Source organism: Cuculus canorus, chromosome 1 (genome assembly GCF_017976375.1).
Source record: "Cuculus canorus isolate bCucCan1 chromosome 1, bCucCan1.pri, whole genome shotgun sequence".
NCBI classification, from domain to species: domain Eukaryota; kingdom Metazoa; phylum Chordata; class Aves; order Cuculiformes; family Cuculidae; genus Cuculus; species Cuculus canorus.
This window is the reverse complement of record NC_071401.1, coordinates 111,854,030-111,876,125: the sequence shown is the minus strand read 5'-3', so window position 1 is coordinate 111,876,125 and position 22,096 is coordinate 111,854,030. Positions and strand designations below refer to the sequence as shown.

Here is a 22,096-nt window from a genome sequence, read left to right as displayed (position 1 = left end):
ACAGAAACTGTCTGATATTGGTAAACAAAGCATTCTATGAATTTTGGAAAATAATACCTTCCTGGGACTTTTTTTTTTTCTTGTACGTGGTTATATAATCAGGCATAAAAAACCATAAGCTGAAGCATGTATGAATGTGAACTCAAAGTTCTAATCCACTGTGGAATTACTCAGATAAATTCTCCCTTCAAGATGTGCAATAAATACCCATTTTTTTAAAATGTTTCTCTTCAATAGGAACCAATTTTAACACCTGATTTTTTAAATACAGTCTTGATTTAGTAAAGATCTTAGTTTGTATTGGTAATATTCTTATGTCAAGTCTTCTTATCTAGTTCTTCTTTACCTCGACAAATTATTCATTTCATAAACTTTTTTTGATTCTAATAATTACCTCCAAAAATGAAACCATAATAGAAGTGGAATTATCACAAGATATGGCTGGTTTATCTAACCTTTCAAGAGATACATGAGGTAAAGGTGAGTGTTAACCTTTCATGGATTAAAGTTTAGAAGAAAACAGTTGAGTACTTAGTAACTAATAAATATATATTATTGAATTAAGATTCAGGTACAATGATATGGTCATATCCAATGATATTATATGCCTTAAGATTTTGGGGGTTTTGATTGTGCACTATAGCTGCATTACTGTGTGATTTAACCAGTTTTGATTTAAAAATGCCCATTTGCACATGCTCGAGATTTTCCTATACTTTGATTGGTAAGATAAATGACAAACTAGATGCAGTTGCTTCCCTAAAAGTAACAGCCCTGTTAGGGAAATGGCAGCAATTTTCACTCCTGATTGTAAATGTCTGTTTTCTTTAAAGTTTGTTTTTATCATCACTGGATTCATGTAATCATCTTTATATACACTACAGGTCACTATGCAACAGAACTTTCCATGTGACTAGAAACTGTGGGACAACTTCTTTTATGCTCTTGATTTAATCAGAATGTTCTAAATTATTTGACAGGATTTTTCTTTTAATTGCTCTTCTTTCCATGCTATATAGTAACGTAATAATCTACTTAGTTTAACGCTCTATTGTTAAATTTACAATTATAATTATAAAAGTTAACAGAATAACCACACACACAAAATATTGGGTCTGTCATTAGGTATTTCATGAGCAAAACCAATTGAAATGAAAGCATTGTAAAAAATACGAAGAGATAATTATATGAAACCAAATTTTTAATAAAACTACTGATATTTATTCTGAGTTCTTTTGGTCCATTTTAAGAATGACACGTTAAAGTTTCCTGCATTCTTCTTAAACTAATTATGTTTTGTAGACTAAATCTAATATTTTATCTCCTGTAATATTTTACTCTCCCACTAACAGAAAAAAATTCTCAAGTTTTTACCATTTGGTTCAGTCTGAAAATGAGAACGTATACTTTAGAGGCATTAGATAACACACATTTTTCTGCAATATAATGAATCATTGAGCACTACTTTCACATTTGAGTTGGAAAGTTTTAAAGGTGTATCTTTTCCTGCCAAAATATTTTTCTAGATATAATAAACACTACACCACCTTTACTGGAAAGGTAATAGAAAGAGATGATGATACTTTCTGCTTTGAATTAGATCCAGGCATTTCAATAATGCAAACTTTTCGTTGTCTTAAGTAACTCACTCATGTCTGGAATTTCAGAACACTGGTTTTAAAGTTTTTAAAATTGCAGTTTTATAAAATCTAAAATTATAGTCAAACTTTAATTGGCTATATTCCTTCAAAGATCAAAGTAAACAGTCATAGGAAACGTGTTTCTCGTGAATTCAAGTAGTTATAAGCTTAATTTTCTATCTGCTAATATAAATTGGGGCATTGTTTGAATTTTTCAGCAGGCAATTACACAAATATCTCTTTTAGTTTGGCTACATACTTAACTGTCAATTTATTTCTTACATACAGAAATAAAATATTTCTCTTCTTGGACTTACATATTTTACTACCCGAAACAGATATGTACAAAAAGTTGAAAGGACAGAAATATCTTTTTACTGCAATTTGAGTGTTCCTTTTATAAATCTAGGGAAAAAAATCCTTATCCCATTTCAGCAGCTTACTCATGTGATGCAGCTAGACCACTTTAAAGACTTCTTCTCAAAAATCATTTGGAAATTCTTCAATATTTTCACCTCATGGAATATTCACTGTCTCTATATATGAGGTTTCCCTGTGAACTGTGCATAGTTTTATAGTGCCTCGTTTGCCACAGAAACAAATGAACTGTTTGAATTGCACAAATTGAATTTTAATCAAGGGAGTAAGAAAAACTTTAAAGGTACTTAAACCATATTCAGAAGTCAAAACAAAGTCTATTTTAAACTATGTTATATAGATAAACTTAAAGGTATGCTCTGGATGTATTTTAGGATGTCAATATTACAAAAATAAACAGGATACTGTCAACAAAAGACAGAGATGGGAAAGCAGTGTTCTATTTAGGTGTGATTAAAAAAATACAGCTATAACTACTTCTTATTCGTATTTCAATTTTTGTTAATAATTTATCCACAATTCTTTCTATAGCTCATGCAAGTTACTCTTGGCTGTACAAGTCCCTCTAGTGGCATCTTGTATGTAACAGATAACCAGGAAAGCTTAGCTCTGTTTCTCATTCCTTATCCATATACTACTTAAAATCTGTCAATTGAACAAGTAGAACAACATTCAGTTTTAAACTCATTTGACAGTCCTTTTAAGAGATTAACTTGGGTTCATGTTATTCACAATATGCATCCTTATGACTAATTCCTTTTCCTGAAAAATTAGCATTGTTGGTATCACTGCCTCTTCAGTCTTAGAGAACAGTATTCGGAGTAAGATTTGTTAGATTGGTTGAAATACTAAGAAGTTAAGGATTCTTCATTCTCACTCTTTTCTGGCTTTTGACTATAAAATAATTTGCAGTGTGTTTGTATTCTGCATTTTGAAAAGACTCTTCCTTGTTCAAATTAGTTAGAAGTAATAGTGTTTAAATAGCAGTGTCAGTGGCACTATTTTATTTCATGTTTCTCATCACCATGAGAACACAATTTAGCTTAATATCTTTTAGGGCAAAACCCATTAACTTGTGCCTACTGTTTATTTTCAATATAACATCAAGTAAACATTTCAGAACCATCAGCAATCCACCTTGAAAAGGCATTTTGGAAATGTAGGCTCAGATTATTAATAGCATCTGTATCAAACAATTTCAAATGCTTGTGTGAGTTGCATGGACTGATTATCCCATGATCAGCAGTTCAAACAGATTTGCTCTTTTCCAAAAACTCCTTTTTCTTAGAAGCCGCTACATTTCTAAATAGAAATGTCTTATTGTATATTTATTTAGTTACCATTTATTGCATGTCCAGTGAATATGTATCTCTGTCAGATTCTGGAATTAAAGAAAGAATGAAAAGACGATATGATTCTTACTGTATAATGCTATATAATATTATAATATGTAAGCTACTAATTCAGTTGCTAGGTTCCAATTTATTTACCCTTTATTGTTACAGTTTTCCCCTATTACATCAGCAGTTCACGACTGCAATGAATATGTTTAGTTATGTGTATTTACAGAAATATCTTATTCTTCACAGAAATTATGGTGGTACCCAGGTAAACACTCCTGAAGGTTTTTTTTGGAGGGCATTATAATTTATGTTCATTCTTCTGTTGTCTAATAATTATTAACAAAGCTGACAAAGTATTTAAGGTGATCAAAATAAACAGATTTCAGAAATCAAAGTGGAACCTATTCTGTTTTACATGAGTTAATTATTTTATTTCAAATAATCATGTAAATATGAGAAGCATAGTCTTATTGCAGAACTGTCTTATTTTCCACTGATCTCAAAAAACAATATGGTCCAAATAGGAGTCTTGTGTGTTGTGTAACAGAGATAAAATGTATAGAATAAAATGTTGACCACACTTGTTTCTCAAAGACTTCAAAGAATATTGTTTGTTTACTCTCAGCCCCTCTAAGCCCGCATGGGATGTTTTTAAACAGCCGATGCACATAGATATTTTTTACATAACTTACACATCACCATAGTAAATTGTACTGTGAATTAAACCCTGGTGAATAGAAGCAACCATGCATCTAGAAAGTAGGTGTTACAATCCTGTTCCACATTATTAGAAAACACTGCAAGGATTAGTAAGACACAGTCTGATGAAGTTGTTGTAGCAAAAGATCTTAGCTAGAAAAGTCAGGCAGAAGTTTTTAAGAAATAACGGATCATACCAAAGGTAAAGTAACAGACACCTGTGTAGACACAATCACTGTAAGCAAAAAAGTTTCAAAGTTTAATATAAGCCCTTCCAGGCGTTACTGGCACAAAGTTAAGTCATACACACACCTTGGATTTTAATTTTCTACTATTATTATTACTCAACTTTTTGCTAAAAGAAATTTAAACCCTCTCCCATAGCATTTTGACAATATATGCATTTTCTTGATTGATTTCTTCTTAGACCAAATACTTTTAAAAAATGCCTGTTTTGTAATTCTGGGGGTTTCCCCCTCTGTAGTGACATATTTTGGGATAAATCTCACTTCATTTGTGGGATACTTAACTGTAGTGTAATGGCTTCTTTTTGTTATTTTCGTTCTACTTTAGCCCAACCTGTCACACCGACCTGAAGAAATCTAAAAAATAATACTTTACAAAGGAAAATGGCCTCACTCTTTTATTCAAGGTTTCAGGTTTTTTATATAAGGTTTTAAACTTCCCATTACAAAGTCTCCTTCTATTTCCGTCCTTTTAATCTGGTGGAAATGGAATGAAGTAAAACTGCAATCTGACATATCACATTGTACCACAGACTAGTTGCTAAGTGTGGGTCAAATTAGGAAATGTGTAGTAATTTCCTTCTCTTTACCAAAGTTTTAGTTAAAATCATAATGGCCTTGGCTTTTCAAAGCTTCAGAAGGTCTTTTGTTTCTTACTTCTCATCAGTAACGTGCCCCATATTTCCTTAATGTTGTATCTGACCAAGCCACCAAAAATACAGTCATAGAATACATCATCAAAAATAAGCTCATTGAAGAAAAGTGGGTGCAGTTAGAACAGAAAGTTATAGGAAGACAGACATGGAGGGGGGCATTCACACTGAGGACAAAGGGATGAGATTGTTTTTAAACTTCGTGACCTTTGCTCACTACCTGTTTTATCTGTTACTCACAACCCCCACCTCCACGATCAGTTTAGCTGCCTGTGATTACCATTGATTTCAGTGACTTCAGTGTCATAGCAAAAGGCTGTAGCAAGGATCAGGACAGAACTGAGTTTGTCTTTCTGAAGGCTGCATTCTAACTTGCAGAATAAATGAAGTTTATAATACCTAGCTGTCTCGACGAATTTTACAGTCCTGAACAGTACTAATCCTGCACATTGAATGGAGCAGGGATCAGGCAGTAGAACACATTTTATACTAACAAAGTAAAACATCTGCAACACTTATTCACAAGGCAAAAGTCTCAAACATATAAAAACTGAGTCCTTTTCCTTCCAATTGAAATTATTTTTAAATGCAAGTGGAATTTCCAAGGCTTTATAAATAGGCTTGCCAGCACAGATCAACATTCTTTAACAATTCTCTTAATTGTTCTTCACATCATGAACAGCATTTGGTCCCTTACCCTGCTACCCTAACTTCATTTCCTAAGAAATTTAGACCATGGTAGTCAAAGAGAGAACAGCCTGAAAGATAAATTCCATAGGTGTCATGGCTCCCACTGAAAGCATTAAGCCCAAGAACTTGCCTTGTTCTAGTCTAGCCCAGACCTACTTTATGATATTTATTTCTAGACAGACACAGGGAACTTTCAATCAGACTAAGGCTGACAGGGAGATGTCTCTAGGAATATAACTGTATCCACAGATATTGAAAAGGGTTTGCTGATTACAGTATCACAACCCAGCATCTAATAATGTAAATATATAATTCAGAAAAATTATTAGAATGTAGAAAGCTAGGAAATTCACATACGAAAATTATGGACGTAGTCAGACTTTGAGAATACTCCTATAGTAGTTAATATCAGTCTGCAATTTGTAATCAATTTGTTTATCATATCTTTAAGAATTAAGTAATCCCCAAATGGTAATTTGCCAAGTGGACAGTCAGAATATGCAGGGTATGTGATGTCCTCACAAAATGGATAATTTCTTATGATGACTAAAACCAAGAGCAACCTTTTGAACCGCACTATTAGGTTGCATATTTGGAAAAACTAAGTATATGTGCTAAAATATGTATGTACACACATACTTTTATACACATACATACACATATACAAATATTTAACCATTTGTCTGAAGGCATAATCCCATCTCTTATTACAGTTAAGTGAGAAATACCTTTGGACATCAAAATGCATTCCTTAAAAGTCTAATAAATGAGTAGTCATTGCTGGTGGAAAGCAACATGATGTTCAAGCAAAACTGCAATTTTAGAGCTCCTGAAACTAATAAATGTTAATTGTGTTTAAAAATGTTAGAGAATTTGTGGATATTTTAAGTAAAAAAACATGATGATATATTGCTACTTTGCAAAGTTCAATTAATAGGTTGCAACTGCATTCCAAGATATGTTTTTCCTGTTTTAAGGACAAAGAAAATGGTGTTGCCGGAGAGGTCCAAATTTACTGAAGTCATTGTGAACAGCTACTTCCTATATGTAAGTTTGAGTGTGTGCCAAGAACAGACATTTTCAGACTTGGAATTGCTAACACTTTTTCAAAATTAGTTATAGTTAAAATATTTTGTGTAGAATTTAAGACTAAGTGATTGTACCAGATTAATTTGGTGGTGGTATGAAGGTCCATCGCATATAACTGAAAATATTGTGATTCATTAGGTCTGGGACTAGGTCAGATTTTATCAGCTATATTGACATAATTGCCACCCATGGTCCACCTATGGTATAGTAACTACACCCTATTACTAGTTTTCCCTGGGAACAATTGCTTTTCTTAGAGGGGATTAACCCAACCTGATGTGCAGAAATGTATGCATCACACCACATCACATCAGTTACTAAGACAATGTAAGCAAGAATAGGAGTAACTGTTCAAACAGAACATTCATCTGTGGTAATGATAAACACGTCTGCTCCAGAGCCTGAAGCAATTTCTGCATTAAGCTGTAGTTAGATAAGGACAAAAAGATATGTCTTTATAATAAGTCTGTTTGTTTGCTTTTATTGTTATTTGTACTAAGCCAACCTCAGTGTTTTCTCATTTTCATCTACAAGGCAGCAGTACCAAAAGGAAAAAACAATCACGAAGATTCAAATCGTTAAGTAGATACAGTATTAGTTCAAGTAAAATAGTACATAACCACAGGGGTTGATTTCAGAAGCAGTATATAGTAAAGCATGTGAAAATTTTTCCATTTTTCTAAAGTATTATAAAATTCGAGTATTTACATTCAGACAACACCAATTTGTCCATAGCTAACACCATTCAAAACCAAAACTCCAGTTTTATCACAGTGTACAATATGAATTAATTTCTTTGACCTCATTTTCGTTTCACCATTTTTATGAGTACAGTGTGAAATTTAAGTTCTTGCCTCTTCATAAAAATGGCCAAATTCAAATTTAAGTCTTTTTTGAAGCTGTAAATATGTTTTTTTACGGTTTTATCAGTAATATTTCAATGGCAATTTGAAATGTAGATCGTTAAAACTGGGGATATAATTTTGTTAATGTAACCCAGAATGTTTATAGCATTGCCATTATACATTCAGCTATCATAATGTGGTAGTAGTATTTAATGTTACTTCTAATTACTAAAGAAATATCTCACTACAATCATTAACTGGTTCTACATATTCTTAGAAAAGAACCTAAGAAGCTTTATGTGCTGTTAAGTGTGCCATGTAAGTCTTCTAACTTCCAGGAGATAAACAGTTTAGACACAGACTTGAAGTATGGCCTCAATTCATCACTCGGTTTTATCAAGCCGACTATTTGGATAGCGTGAATAGAATTTGGGTCACTCTCTAACAACCAGAGTTTTTATTCCCTTATTTTTTTCCAAAGCACTGTGTTTGTGACTAAAATTCTTTTATCATTTTGATACCAAATTCAATGTACAATTAATTCATCTGGAATTACTTAATTGATTGATTTGGATAAAGCCCTTACATAAAAGCTTTCCTGTCTTGGGCTTCCAAGTTTGATTAGTATGTAATTCGATGCTCTCTTGCATTTTAATTCAGATGCTTTACTGAACTACTATTACACCTACATCTCTGACATACCTCTGCCAACATCATGAGGAATATTTTAGCTGCTCCATTGTCCACAATATTTATTTTTGTGGTTCAGATCGTCCATTCCTCTCCCTTGGGATCTGTGATTTAATTAATTCTGCTGCCTTTATCTGGAATCCCTCTGCCCTGCTGCAGTAAGATCCTACTTGCTAAATTTAGGTATTTAAAACATTCACTGCCAAGTAATTTGTTATCCTTGAAAGATTTCTAGGACAAGTCTATTACCATTGGACCTTCCTGCAATATGTAACCTTCTTAGAGTTTGTCTATTAATCCAAATAATTATATTTATTCGAAGAAACTGCAACTGAACAACATGGTATCATAGTAACTGATTTGGCTGATTCAATCCTTTAAAATTTGGATACTGTATTCTATAGAAGAACGGGGAAACGTGAAAGAAAATACTGGAGGTTATGGTATAGGTTCTTCTGTGACTGCAATGCGCAAACCTTGAAAAATTTGTAACATTTTAAGTACATCATATAATCTTATAATCATGATTCAGTCGTTTTAGCATAAAAATAATTTGGGGCAATTCAAAGCTTCTGCGTGTAACAAGATGGGGATGAAACTAATATACTTCACATTTTGTCAGTAATTTCCCCCAAACATTGTTCAGTCACTTAATCAAATTGCACTTTCTTACACAGTGCAGAGCACCAGAATTAGTGTGCTCAGAATAGGTCCATACTGTATACAAGTCTAACTGAAAAGAAAAATGTAATGTGGTAACATAACTTACATAATTAACAGGCAAGACTTGGCAAATTACTTTCCTGGATCCTGTATGCACACGAATCATTGCCTACAACAAAATATTCTGCAGCATAGTAAATTCATGACTAAGGTGTTGATGTTAGTTTTTTAATTCAAATAATGTTTTTAAAGGCATATATCACATATTTACTCCAGTTTCAGTATGCTTATCTTTCTAACAGTTTCTTTGAATATACAGCTTTCTTTTTGACTATCATCCTTTTTTTTTTTTTTTGCCATTATCTTTTTCTGTGCCAATAATAGAGAAGGTAAGTAACCTGAAACTTTACAAATAAATTTCTTCCCTTGATGCCAGGTGTGTAAGGTTTTGGGGGTTTCATTTTTTTTTCTGTTTGTGGTTTTATTGTTGTTGCTGTTTGGGTTTTGTTGTTTTGTTTTTCTTAAAAAAAAACCCAGAAAACTACTAAAATCTGCAAATATTTAAAAATGTTCATATGAATTGCTGCACACACCACAAGCATATTTGGGGACTATTGTGTGACAAAGGAAAAGTATCTGTAGTGATCTAGTGTCAACCTGTCATTAAATGTGTTAAAAATTGTAGTAAACAAAATAAATTTGTATAATTTTACAGAAACAAGTATACCATGTACATCAGAACAGAATTAACTTTCAATTTCATGGGAAAGTGTAATTTAGAACCCTGAATATGAGATACACTATTAAAAGGTTTATTTCTGGTTAGACTGCCAAATTGGCAGCATATTTTATTCACTAAATAAGCTACTGGCTCAGACTTTAAGGGATCAATATTATGTTATGTTTTTTCTTAATACACATCATAATTTTGGTCAGTATGCGCAAGTGTTACTCTTCTAAAAAGTCCTAATGCAGGTGTCTTCGTCCAAATATTACAGTGATTTTAAAATTAGTAAATCCTATCGAGTGCTGCATGGAAAATGTGTCCTAAGTTTATTGTAAATCTATTCTTTGTCAGTGTTTTAGTGAAAATACTTACTTTGGTCACACTAGATGACACACAGTTGTGAATGACGGCTCAAAGGACTAACACACAACACTACACTATATTATGGAGACTTTCAATTTAAAAAGGAATGGCTTTTCTTTTTTGACAGAAAGTCACAATTTTATTATAAGTAACAAAATCACGCTACATTAAAGATAAATTATGTACAGGTAACTACCCAAAGAAGAAAGAACAACCTATTGTGAGTAATTTTATGCCTATGCAATATTTGTCTGTTTGTTTGTCTGTTTCTAACATAAAGATGATCCCTTTATTTAAGAAAATAACAACGTAAAGTAGAATAGATATTCCTCTGTTCCCAAGAAAGACCAAATTCCAGTTTGTTTTAAGAACGGGAATATATGGATTACTTTGCTTCTGCAAAAACACACTCTCTAGAAATGTGAGTGTCAAGGTACCCAAATTGTGACTGTTTTTCTTTGTTTTTCCTGGTGCAATTATCCCTTACTAAATGTATTGCTGTACTGTTTACAATACTAAGTGGATTTAAATTTCAGGGGAAAAAAAAGGGTATACAAATAGGGCTCTACCTTTTTATATTTAATATATTTTTTCCTCTGTAAGGTTTATCATGTTTGCATACATCTGAAAGATTAAAGCACAGTGATTAAGATTTAATTTGGAATTCATGATAATACACAACGTTATAAAAATTTAATCTGTGTGTAAATGAATGAACGGTGTTTTTTCAAAGTTGCTCTCCCGGAAATTCTGTAGTCAGTCAGAAGTTGGTGAAGTGACACTTCAGAGATGACGCCATCCCTTTTAGCTGTTTTGTTACCTAACGGTTATCTGTGGCTTGTGGAGTTCAAGGCTACCAGGAGGCAAAGATGTGCTCTGCATGTGAGAGGAAACATAAAAAGAATTTGTCTACGCTCCTATCACATCTTTCACCACCTCCTTTTTGTATTCAGCTATAGTCTGACATGACATGTAAAAGCAAAAGAAAAGGTGAGCCAGACCTTCTAAGCTCCTTGAAGAAGTCTGATTTGGCTTCATTAATGCCAAGAAAGGATGCATAATGTGCAGCGTGCTGACTTGTTGTGTATGCAGGTGCACACGGGGATGCACAAACACACATAAGTACATGGAGAGTGCACACACACATATAGACAAATGCGTATGTTACTAGGGCTGTCAGGGAAGATCCTATTATAAAAAGCCCAAATCTGTCTCATGCAACAGCAGACACAGGGAAGGAATCTCAGTTTACTTTTGCTGTGCAAATTGCCCTTCTGCATTAACACATGAAAAGTCTTTTTCAGATGTTGCAGACAAGTAGCAGTATTGATTGTGCGTGGGGCCCAAATGACTCGTCTTAATTTGGGGGATTGTATATGTGATGTATTGCCTGAATTTCTTCTGGCAGTCTGGTTGGGAAGCATCTTACCACTGAACCAAGAACTGGAGCAGAAGAAAAGTCTAAATTCTCACCCATTACCCTAAAAGGCTAACCTTCTAATGCCAGTGCCATTTTCCTTTTGACCATTCCAGAACAGAACAGTTATTGTGACACATGGACTTTGATGTTTCATAGGGAATATCAGGGAAAATTCTAAAAATTGAACTTTTACCTCCGTCATGAAATTAGGGCAAACCAGTAATGACTATTTCACCATTTATAAATATTTACTGAAGCTTTTCCTGTTAACCTTTTTTTGAATAAAGGTTCATTTCCTTATACAGCATTGTTATTACAGCTAAATATGGGAAATAGTTTTATAAAATACTCTTTAGTCTCGCAATACAAAGTAACTGTTTCCATATATAGCTTTTTTAAAAAAACGTCTATTTAGGCATCTCATCAGGAACTCTGATATTCTTTGGTGCAGAATCTTGTAACTGCGTCACCCGTTGACTTCAATGGGATTTATGGACACTTAGAAACCTTGGGAATCAGACAGCCTTTTTTTTTTTTTACGTATGATTTTAGAAACCCGGTTTCGGGAGCTTATATTGAGAAATACAGGTACGAGTATCTTCCTGCGGGGGGTGCGGGTGTGTGCCTGTTTTATCCAAACCTAGAAACCGAATCTCTCGCTGGATTAAGAAGGATGCCGTGTGCCGGGGGTGCGCTCTGAGCGCGGCGCTCCAGCAGCGAGCCCATCCTCGGGAACCTCGCAGGCGGTGACAGAAGCCGCCACATCCCACCAGGACACATACCTTCACATCCCTGCCCGAGTCGCTTTCCCCACCCCCAGCCCTGCACAGCGTCCTGACAACTTAAACAAAAAAAATCACAAATACAACCCAAAAAACAGCAACCAAAAAAAGGGGAGTAAGTGTCCCGGGAATCCCGGGGATGCCCACACGCATTGGCTCATCCTCGCTTGTTCCCTGTAACCCCTTGGCGCATCTTTAGGGGTTCCCCCCTCGCTCCTCCGAGCCGCCCCCGCCGCCCCTTGCGGGGGAATTCCGGGCGCGGGGCCGCTCCGTGCGGGCAGAGCGCAGCCCCCGCCCCGCATCCCGCCCGCTTTTAAACGGCGGCGGCGACCAAACCCCGCCGCAGCTGCGCACCTTCCCGAGCGGAGCGCACCGGCCGGGCTGGCTTAGTTTTTTTTCCCCCCCCTCTTTATCCCTTGTCAACTAACCCCCTCTAGCGCTGAACCTGCCTCATCCGACCTGCCAGCAGCGGCGAGGCGAGGGGGGCGCTTCTCCTCGGCTGCCGCACGCACGCCCCGCACCGCCCCGCACCCCTTGGCAGGGCGGCTGAGGAGGAGACGCCGCCGCTCCAGCGCTTTCCACCCTCCCCATCCCTCTTTCCCACCCGCGAACGCCGGGCCGGGGGGCGTGTGCCCGAGCGCCCCCGGCGCGGGGCCGCGCTGGCTTCTCCCGGCGCACCGGGCACTCGCCGGGCTGGGCGGCCCCGCGGCCAGGGGGGCGATCGCTCTGAGGGCTGCAAAGGGAGCGGCGGCACTAAAAAAAACCAAGAAAAACAACAAACTGCGGCACGCAAATCCGGAGCGAACAGCGAGCATCGCACCGGAGCGGGCGACGAGCATCGCACCGGAGCCACCTGATTCCTGATTGCTCCGCGGTAGAGGGGAGAGAGAGACAGAGACTGAAAGGGGCGAGCGGCAAATGTTGGGGACGGCGGAGAAGGGGTTGGGAATGTCGTCCCGCAAGTTTCCTTGATGATTTCGGGAGCGTGAGGAGGCGCCCGGCCGTTCTCCCGCCGCGGGCGCTCGGCAGCGGGGGCATCGTGGGAACCTGACGCCCCTCGGCGCTGCCTCCGGCCGGGGATGCGAGGGACCGCGCGGCGCGGCCGAGGGAGGAGGCAGCTCCCGCCGAGGAGGCTCCTGAAGGTGCTGGGGGTCCTTCTGCGGGACTGAAGGTGCCACCGGCCGGAGGGCGGCAGAGGGAGCGGGGCGCGACCTCCCGCGTCCCCCGCGCTGCTGCCGCCGCCCCGAAGTTGCCGGAGCTCTCTCAGCGCCGCGGGGGCGGCAGCGGGGACTCCCGGCACCCTCCGAGCCGCCCCGGGACCCCGCCGGTGGATGCGCCCCGGCAGCCCTCAGCAGCGCAGCCCCGGAGCCCGCGGGGGCGGCGGCGCCGCGTCCGGCTGGAAGGAGGACGGGGAGCCACGGGCGGGCACCAGCCATGGGGTGCTGCGAGGTGAGAGGGTGGCTCTGGAGAGTCGGCCTCTTCCTCCCCCTGCTGACAGCGCGCCCCGCCGCCGCCGGTCACGTCGCCAGCAACCACGGTAAGGGCGGCCGCTGGAGCGGGGCGGGCTCCGGCCAACCCGGCGTACGGGGTGCGAGGAGCCGGCGGGGACGGGGTGCACCCCGGGGAGAGGGATGCTGGGTCGGGGCGCGCACCGGCTCCTCTCGGTGGCTCAGCCCGTGCTGAGGGGGGGCGGGGGGACCGGTCGCACCTCTCCTGCGCCCACGACCCCGCAAAAGTTGGGCGCTTGGCGAGAGGGGGCTCTGCTGCCTCCCCCGCATCTCGGGCGGTGTCCCGGGAGGGGCGAGGCGCCGGGCGGGAAGGGAAATAACGCCGGGCTTGCGGCCGAGCTGCTGAACAGCAGGTAACCTAGAGTCACCTCCCGGGGAGACGGAGCCGTAGCATCTTTTTACTTGAAATGTGCGGTTAAGGTTTACTTTACTCCTGCCGACCGCAAAGAGCCTGTAGAATGGGTTCGAGAGAGCTCCCTGCGCGTTAAGGGAGGTTGCTGCTCTTCAGCGAGTTGTGCAAGGGTGTCTAGCTGTCCTGGACACCTCATTTCTACGTGCTACGGTCTGATGGTCTGAAAAAAAAGTCCCATTTAAAGTCTTTGTCACGCAGCTGCGTGCTCATCAGGTCTTATGGGAGACAGTAGTTTAATTCTTCAGGTTGTAATGTGTGCGTTTAAGAGAAATGCCTCTAAATTAAGAAAGGAATCATCCTATTTAGAAAAACACAAATAAAAAACGTATACTACATCTAAAGGATATATTATCTTTTTTAGGAAAAACTGAAAAAAAAATCCTCCATAACTGATTGTGAAGCATCATGTTACACATAATCAAACATTGAGATAGAACAGAGCAATTCCCTAACTGTTTATTTATTGTATATCTCTCTGAGTTGTGGAGCATGTAAGATGCGTCTATGCCTAAAGTAGGAGAGTCTTCCCTTATTTTAATTTGGTTTTGTACAATTTAGCTTTTGTGTTATGGGATTTTAGTGTTACATGACCGAAAACATGGGAACTGAAGGGTGGCTGTAAATGTTGCTTCTGACAGAAATTATTTTACCCACTGTTAATAAAGGGAGAGCTTAAAATGGCTCTGGTGGAAAGTAATGATCAGAGAAAACAAACTGGTCTTAGTTGTGGAGTCATATCAAATAGATAGCTCATATATTTTAAACGCTTCTCTTTTACAATCAGTGTTCATTGCATCTATGTGGGTAGCAGTAAGAAGAGAGGATAAAATATCTAGAAAATACCATAGTACATCCACAAGGACCCTGAGTAGTCAGGGTCAGTTATGGCAGGCACATTCCGAGTTGCTATTATTCCTGTATCTCTTTTACACTAAATGTGATGAGTAATTTCAGTTGATGATTGTATAACATACATAAGTTCAGTTGGTAATTGTAAAACATACAATGTATTTAATTTTGACCTTACTCATGTCTTAGAAGACATCAGATTTTCACAGTAGCACAACACAGTTTTCTTTTTATGTCACTCTCATCAGTGCATGCTAATGTTTGCTACATTACTGCAAGGCCTAACAAGACACGTGAATGCCTATTAACAAAATCTATTCGCATGTGTTACAGAATAACCAAGATACACTATATGCATTGAAGGTAAAGAGTTCTTGATAAGTACTGTAAGTTAGATTAGGTTTATAAACTGGTATTTGATGTTCCTAGGATTAAATTTGTAATATTTAAATAGTGTTTTAAAAAGCAGGTGAAAAATGGGGAAAACCGAAACAGTTTAGGCCCCTAAAAATGTTGGTCAAAGATGAAGTGGGTTTTTTGGATGTTGACATAAGTTTTCTCAACCAGTTCAGGTATTGAGTTGTTGGCTGAATAACATACTGATGGATTGCTTAACTTCTGAATAACTTTTCTTTCTGCACCTTTTTTCCTAACTTCCAACAAAGAGAGTGGCCTCTCTTTGGTACTGTCATTGTACCATAGAATTCAAATAGTAAGTGTAACTCAACAGAACACGTGCACTGAAAATGTACTGTTTTAACATGGATGCTTCAAAACACCCCCCTCAGCTGGTTAATAAACAGCTGGCAGAAGGGAAGATGACTTTCTCTAAATCCAGGAATGGAATGAAGAAAAATTAGTACAATAAAGAAGTTGCCCAATCTGTAAACACTCAGTGTGTAAGTTTAAAATGTCACTTACTAGCTCTTGGGATCCTACCTACAAAAAATTTTGAAATCTCATACAGTTAACTGAAAAAAAAAATCTTAAATTTTTATAAGGTGGTATTTTCAGAATGTACATATTGGAAACATTTGTAATCACTTTTGGGGTTTTGCTAGTAATTATAACTTCGCTTGGCTTTACTCTCTGATTTATTTAGTCTTCTATTCTGTATTTACAAACATACGAGCATTAGCACTAAATTGTGAAAGAATGTTTTGTTTCTGTTTCTTGATTGTTTTGGGGGAAAAGGTGGAAGGGGAATAAGTTTTATTAATCCAACTCTGTAAACAGACAGCCCTTCCACTTTGTTCTCAATGTTTTTTTCCTGTTATTATGGTAATATCCTGTTATTAAAGAGGGATTTTCAGAGAATTAATATACTCCAGCCTTAAAAATTGTTTTTACTATGTAGGGATTAATCTTTTTGTTTGCTTTCCTCAAACAAAAAGAATGACTTTTTTTTGTATAAATATATAAAGGAACATGTATCTATCTATCTCCAAGACACTTAGGTTGTCATTCTTCACCCAGTAAATCAATGTGTGTTGTCTTAGAGTATCTGTAGCAAGGCAGATACAAACAGTGCTATTGACAGGGAAGTGAACTCACACATTCATCTTAATGGAGTAGTAAGTTCAAAAGCAAATTATGATGGTGCCAAAGGCTAGTTTTTACTGCTGTGAAAAACCCTTCAGGTAGGCAAAGCCATGGAGCTGCACAGGAACCACACGCTGCAGCAGTCTAAAACAGAATTGCTTGAAACATAACCCTTGATTAATGGTGTAGGGTGAGTGCTTGCACATTCATCTGAATTTTCATTAGTTGTCCATGACATCCAGTTATGAACATGTTGTATTATTTTGCAAGATTTGGGCCTGCATTGTAGACTTGTTGTTTGGTTGCCAGAACACAACAAATTGGGCAATTATTTTCAAACCTAAAAAATAAAAATAATAGCATCTGAGCTGTGAACTTCTTTGTGCAAAACATGTATGAGTTTTTAATAAGGTTATGTTAGGTAACAGTTTGACAGTATCCTGTGCTAAGCATGCATGGATGTATGTTTCTACATATATGTAAACCAGAAAGAATTTTTGTACCTTGGCTTCTTTCAAACTCTATCTGTCACTATCTGTCACTAGACAATTGATTTCTAAAGTAAACTATAGAATTTGCAGGCTTTATAATATTTCACATTTTTATCAGTGAAAAAAATAAACTGGAGAGAATAGTTGCCAGTTGCTGGGTTTCCCATTTCATGATTTATTCAGGGATCAGTGTTTTCAGTTTCAGTCAACATCTTGCCTGTATCAGGAAACAAGCCAGCATAGCTGCTAGAAACTAGATTGACACCAGCACAGAGGGGACAATTGCCTACTCTTCTGAGGTCCTTGTCAAAGCATCTTCTGCTGGCTTCTCTCAAACTGTGCTTTCATATTGTGATCAGATATAACTTGGTTTTGATCAAGAATGACCATTCTTATCCTCCCATGAATTTAACAGTTAATTTTTGGCCAGACAATGCTGTTTTGACAAGTCAAGTGGTTTACAAATGAGAGAAGGAAAAAACATTTAGGAAGTTAATTTTTTTCTTACGGAAATCTTCTCCATGTTTCTAGATATATAGTTTTAGATCTAACTACTTAGATCTAAACTCTATTTGAGGGTTTATTTAAGATATCTGGTGTTAAGACTTTTTACTTGAGAGTTTTAGGAAGTTCAATGAATGGTTTATCAGTAAGATACAGAGCAAGTTAATATGCAATTTGTTGGCCATGTTAAAAAAATTTAAAAAAAAGCCTAACATGTTTAAATTCTCCTTTAACTGATTAGTGATATTTAGAAACTGATAACTTGTGCAGTATGAAAATCATTTTATTGTTTTTAAACACATACGTAGCATATGTTAAGATATATTGGTCCAGCTGAGTGTGCAAGACAGAATGTTTCAGTTAGGATCTCTGGATTTCCCTGACTCGGTATTGGCACACGGAGAGGCTGGTATTTTGTTTGTTTTGCCTGGTAATGTGCTGAACTTTGTGACAAAGAGAATGGTAAATAGGGAAATAAATTATTTGTCCAAAATCTACCTTGATATCCAGGAATCATGTTATCATACAGGAGATCTCAACAGAAAATATCTATTGTGAACAGTACATCTTCAAAATTTTGTACTTGTAAATGGTATGCCAGTCTTCATGATAAGGTCTTGGAACTGAAAATTACTACTGAAAAGAAGATTCCTCCTATATGATAAAAGCATGAAATTGTTTGTGGGATTTCATTTGGTCTGTATAAATCAATTTACTCAACTTTATGATGAAATGATTCTCCAGACCTTTTCTCTTAGATTACTTTCTAATTGTTGGGTGCCACTGCCTTATCTTTTTTGCATTTAGGAACTTCTGTCTTGGCAACTTGTGTAGAAATCAGGATTTTTCTAGTAGCATTTGTTTTTTTCTTATGTGGAATAGGTTTGTAAGACCTGTTAAAACCCTAAAAATCTGTATTTATTTTTAGGGCTTTTAAAATGCTTCTTTCCATTTCTGTACCTTTTCCTTAAAGTAAGCATCACTCAGTCTTCTCTTGTAATGATGGAGGAATATTTCCATACCATATAAAAGCCTGTAAAATTTAACAGTGAAATTATTTTCAGATTTTTTTTTATCTTGTAATCCCCTGTTAGTCTTCCATTCTGCCACTTATTCTAGCAATCCTTATACTATTTCCAACGATACTTTCATTATTAGTCTTGCAACGCCTATTTTTTGTTATGTAGGTAGGCTGTTGATCGAGGTAGGCTAAGAACAAGTCTGCTCAAAATACATAGATATTAAAGGGAAGTCACTTGAATTAATTCAGCATCCGTTTCTATCATAAGTATTAATTTTAATGTGTTAAAGAATACTTCTATATTTTAATTCAACTGCATGTTTTATATGGATATCTGAAGCTTGCTAATCCATTTTATTAAAAAACCCAACCCCAAATCCACAAAAAAACCAACCCAAAACCATCCCAGTGAAACTGAAAACCAACCCTAAAGTTTTTCCTGGTCAGTAGGAAAATTTTGCTAATTTAATTGTTTTGCCCACAACATAATAATTTTGCATGCTAGCATTTTGATCACTTATTGTCTTGGATCTCTGCACTTGGACTAAATTCTGTCAGCTGTAAAAAAACCACAGAAGGATGTTGAGTACCTTGATAATGGTGATAATCTAATAATTAGAGATTTATTAATTTTAACCAGTGAAGTTATTTTAATGATGCTTTATATACTTTCCTAGATATTAAAAAAACACAAACAATGCATGGGTATTTCTTCCCCCAGTTGATGATACTGTACAAATAGTTTTCTGCTCTTTAAACAGTGCTTTTACAGTATGTATTGTATGCCTCAACCTTTAACTCAGCAGATACTATTACTTTGTTTTGTGAATGCATTCATATTCTGAACACATACAGCCCCAATGATTATTGTGTATATTTAAAGAAACTAGGAGTATTTTAATCTTTAAACTAAGACTAGATTAAAAAGATGCTGTAATATTCTTGACTGACATTTCTTTTGGTGGTCCAATAACATTTTTTTAAAAAAAAATTCAAAAACATTATCCTAGGAGGAGATTATACCTAGATTGAAAATAAAAATTCCATCCTATAGAATAATCTGAGGATTTAAAATGTATTTTGTCTCTAAATATAAAAATGTGAAATTCTTTTTTAACAACAAATCCTAAATCTTGATTAAAACCCCACAAATATTTAATTATTAAAAATAGATAATGATATAACACAATGTCAAATGAATTGTATGATTGTCAAACATGGACTCGAAGTAAGGTGAATCAAAATAAAGAACTTCGTATTTGAATCTTTTTCCTGATATCTGAAATTTTTTAATGGATAGGATATTATAAAATTTGTTTTAAAACTATCCAAATGTTTTCAAGCTTTTATCCCTGACTCCCCCCACATACACTTGCCTGCCAACCCCCACACCTTGTTTCATAGTTCTTTGTTACTGTGGTTTATCTCTATATAAAGGAGGCAAACTGAAATTTTGAAGAATGATTAAAACTTGATTGTGCTTGTATTAGTCACCAGAGAAGGCTGTGCTTCATTCACTTGATCACCAGATTACTCACCCTTAATATTTCCATAACTGTGGTGTTAATATTGCTTGAAATATTCTTTCAGAAAATATGGGGGTTGAAGGGAGCTGGTGTAACAGGAAAGCCACACGCAAACACTCTCCAGTGTGTGGATTTAGGGGAAGATGTATGGTCAGGCTGGCCCCTATCCACAGATTTCTCTTTTTTGTGCCATCTGGTACAAGACAGTCCCAGCATAAGAAATGCAGAAAAGGTCTTTCTTCTCTCCTTTCACCTGCTTTCCCTTTTTCCCTCTTCCACTCTCTCTTGTGTTGTATGTGTTCATACTTTCAGGTTCTATTTAAATTCTCTAGGAAGAACCAAGAATTGAAAGGTGTAATACTCTTTACCTTAATGGAAATTCTTGATTTGTATTTCGGTAGATTTATAAGAAGTTGGTAGAATTTTTTTCCTCTTAACAAAGGTGGTTTTATTTATTCTAAGTTGACTGAATTCCAGATAGTCTTCAAAGGTGTCTGCTGACGGGTTCTCCAGAAAGAGGACCAGATAAATAAGGGCTAGATGCACAGCAGCTTCTCATCTGTCCGTGTAGCTGGTTGGATTCCATAGACAATACTTATGTGAGATGCACTAATGTAAACATAGCAATCCAGAGTGAATATTTTAATGTATAGATACATTAAGTGCATTTGTTATACAGCATTCCTTCATGCCAACAGTTTTTATTGTAACTATAGAGTTTTTAGATTAGAATAAAATCAGTTTTATGTCACGTCTGCACAAAAAGAAGTGTGGGCAGTAGGCACCATCTGTAACAAACCACTGTGAAGGTACACACAGAGAATGAGAACATAGTAAAAGGTATATTTATTGGGAGCTCTACAGCCTCAATCTATTTAATGGCATCTGCACCTAGAACAAAAGGGGAAAAGTCACATATAGCAAACACTATCATTGATGCATGCAATGAGTGATTTGTCTTGGCTGGGGACCCTTGGTTAGAGTGCACTTGCTGCTGTAATTTGTATTTGGTGGTTGCTAGTTAGCTTAAAATAAAGGAATAAAAGAATGAATTAGAAAGCGTTCCATAAAATAATGCACTGGCATTTTAATCTTGGTAGAAGTGGTTATGTCTGAGATTTCCCAGGCCAGTTTTCCCAAAGGATTCCAGCTGCTGGTTTAAAATCAAATTCTATAGGGAAATTCCTGCTAAAATCTAAAATTAAATTGTTCAAATATATTTTGAACTCATTAAAAAAAAAAAGAAAGGAAACCTAGCCATTTTTTCTTTAGTGCTTCTGTTCTTTGCGGCTGGAAATTGATTGCATGAAAAGCATTTGGATGAGGGAGTTGCATTTCAAAATGTGGTTTGAATCTAGAACTTTCTGCTAAACAAAGTGGGACCATATAAAACTGCATAGTCTTTCATACCGTGTCTGGCTGCTGAAGATCTTTGAAGGGGAAAGTTCAGGAAATGTAAAACTTTTCTCTCTGTTAGATTGCTTTGGTTTGTATATAGGTAGAGTTGATAAACACTTACATGGCATAATGATACAGCAGGAACACCCACTCAGAGTTTTTTTTAGGATTTAATAATTCAGTTTAGTGGGCTTCATTTCTTAGAGGAAAATTTAATTTATGTATATATGAATAGTGTTAGTATTTAGGAGTGAGACATATGATGAGAGATGTGACGCATGAGCTTCTCAGCTGGACTTGCACTAAGACTGCCATCAGATACGATGGAAACCTAAACTCTGTTGCTGTTGAGGCAGCATTAAGAATGTTTACCCTGTGGTTGTAATATATGATAAAAAGCTTGAATAAGATATGGATTTCCAGACTGATAGTTTCAGAAAGAATTAACTTAATTTCTTTCAATAAGAAATATAAAGAAACATCTTATGCTAAGGATAAGAACTTGTCTCTGTAAAATGGTGTATAATAGAAGTGGTAAAGATATATTTTATTCAAAGAAATAGGAATGATTGTGCACACTGTGCAAATTAGGTCTGCTAGAGACAGGTGTTGCATAAA

At 37.0% G+C, this 22,096-nt stretch overlaps 1 protein-coding gene across 6 annotated transcripts in view; it reads left to right on the top strand.

The window, feature by feature from the left end:
* The first annotated feature begins 13,536 nt into the window (after positions 1 to 13,536).
* Positions 13,537 to 22,096, top strand: part of EPHA6 (EPH receptor A6) — a 482,670-nt gene continuing 474,110 nt past the window's right edge. For all 6 annotated transcript variants that reach the window (XM_054081746.1, XM_054081767.1, XM_054081730.1 and 3 more), the window contains exon 1: positions 13,537 to 13,764. In XM_054081746.1, coding sequence (XP_053937721.1) covers positions 13,662 to 13,764 — 103 coding nt within the window. In that variant the 5' untranslated portion in view covers positions 13,537 to 13,661. The remainder of the gene's footprint in view (positions 13,765 to 22,096) is intronic.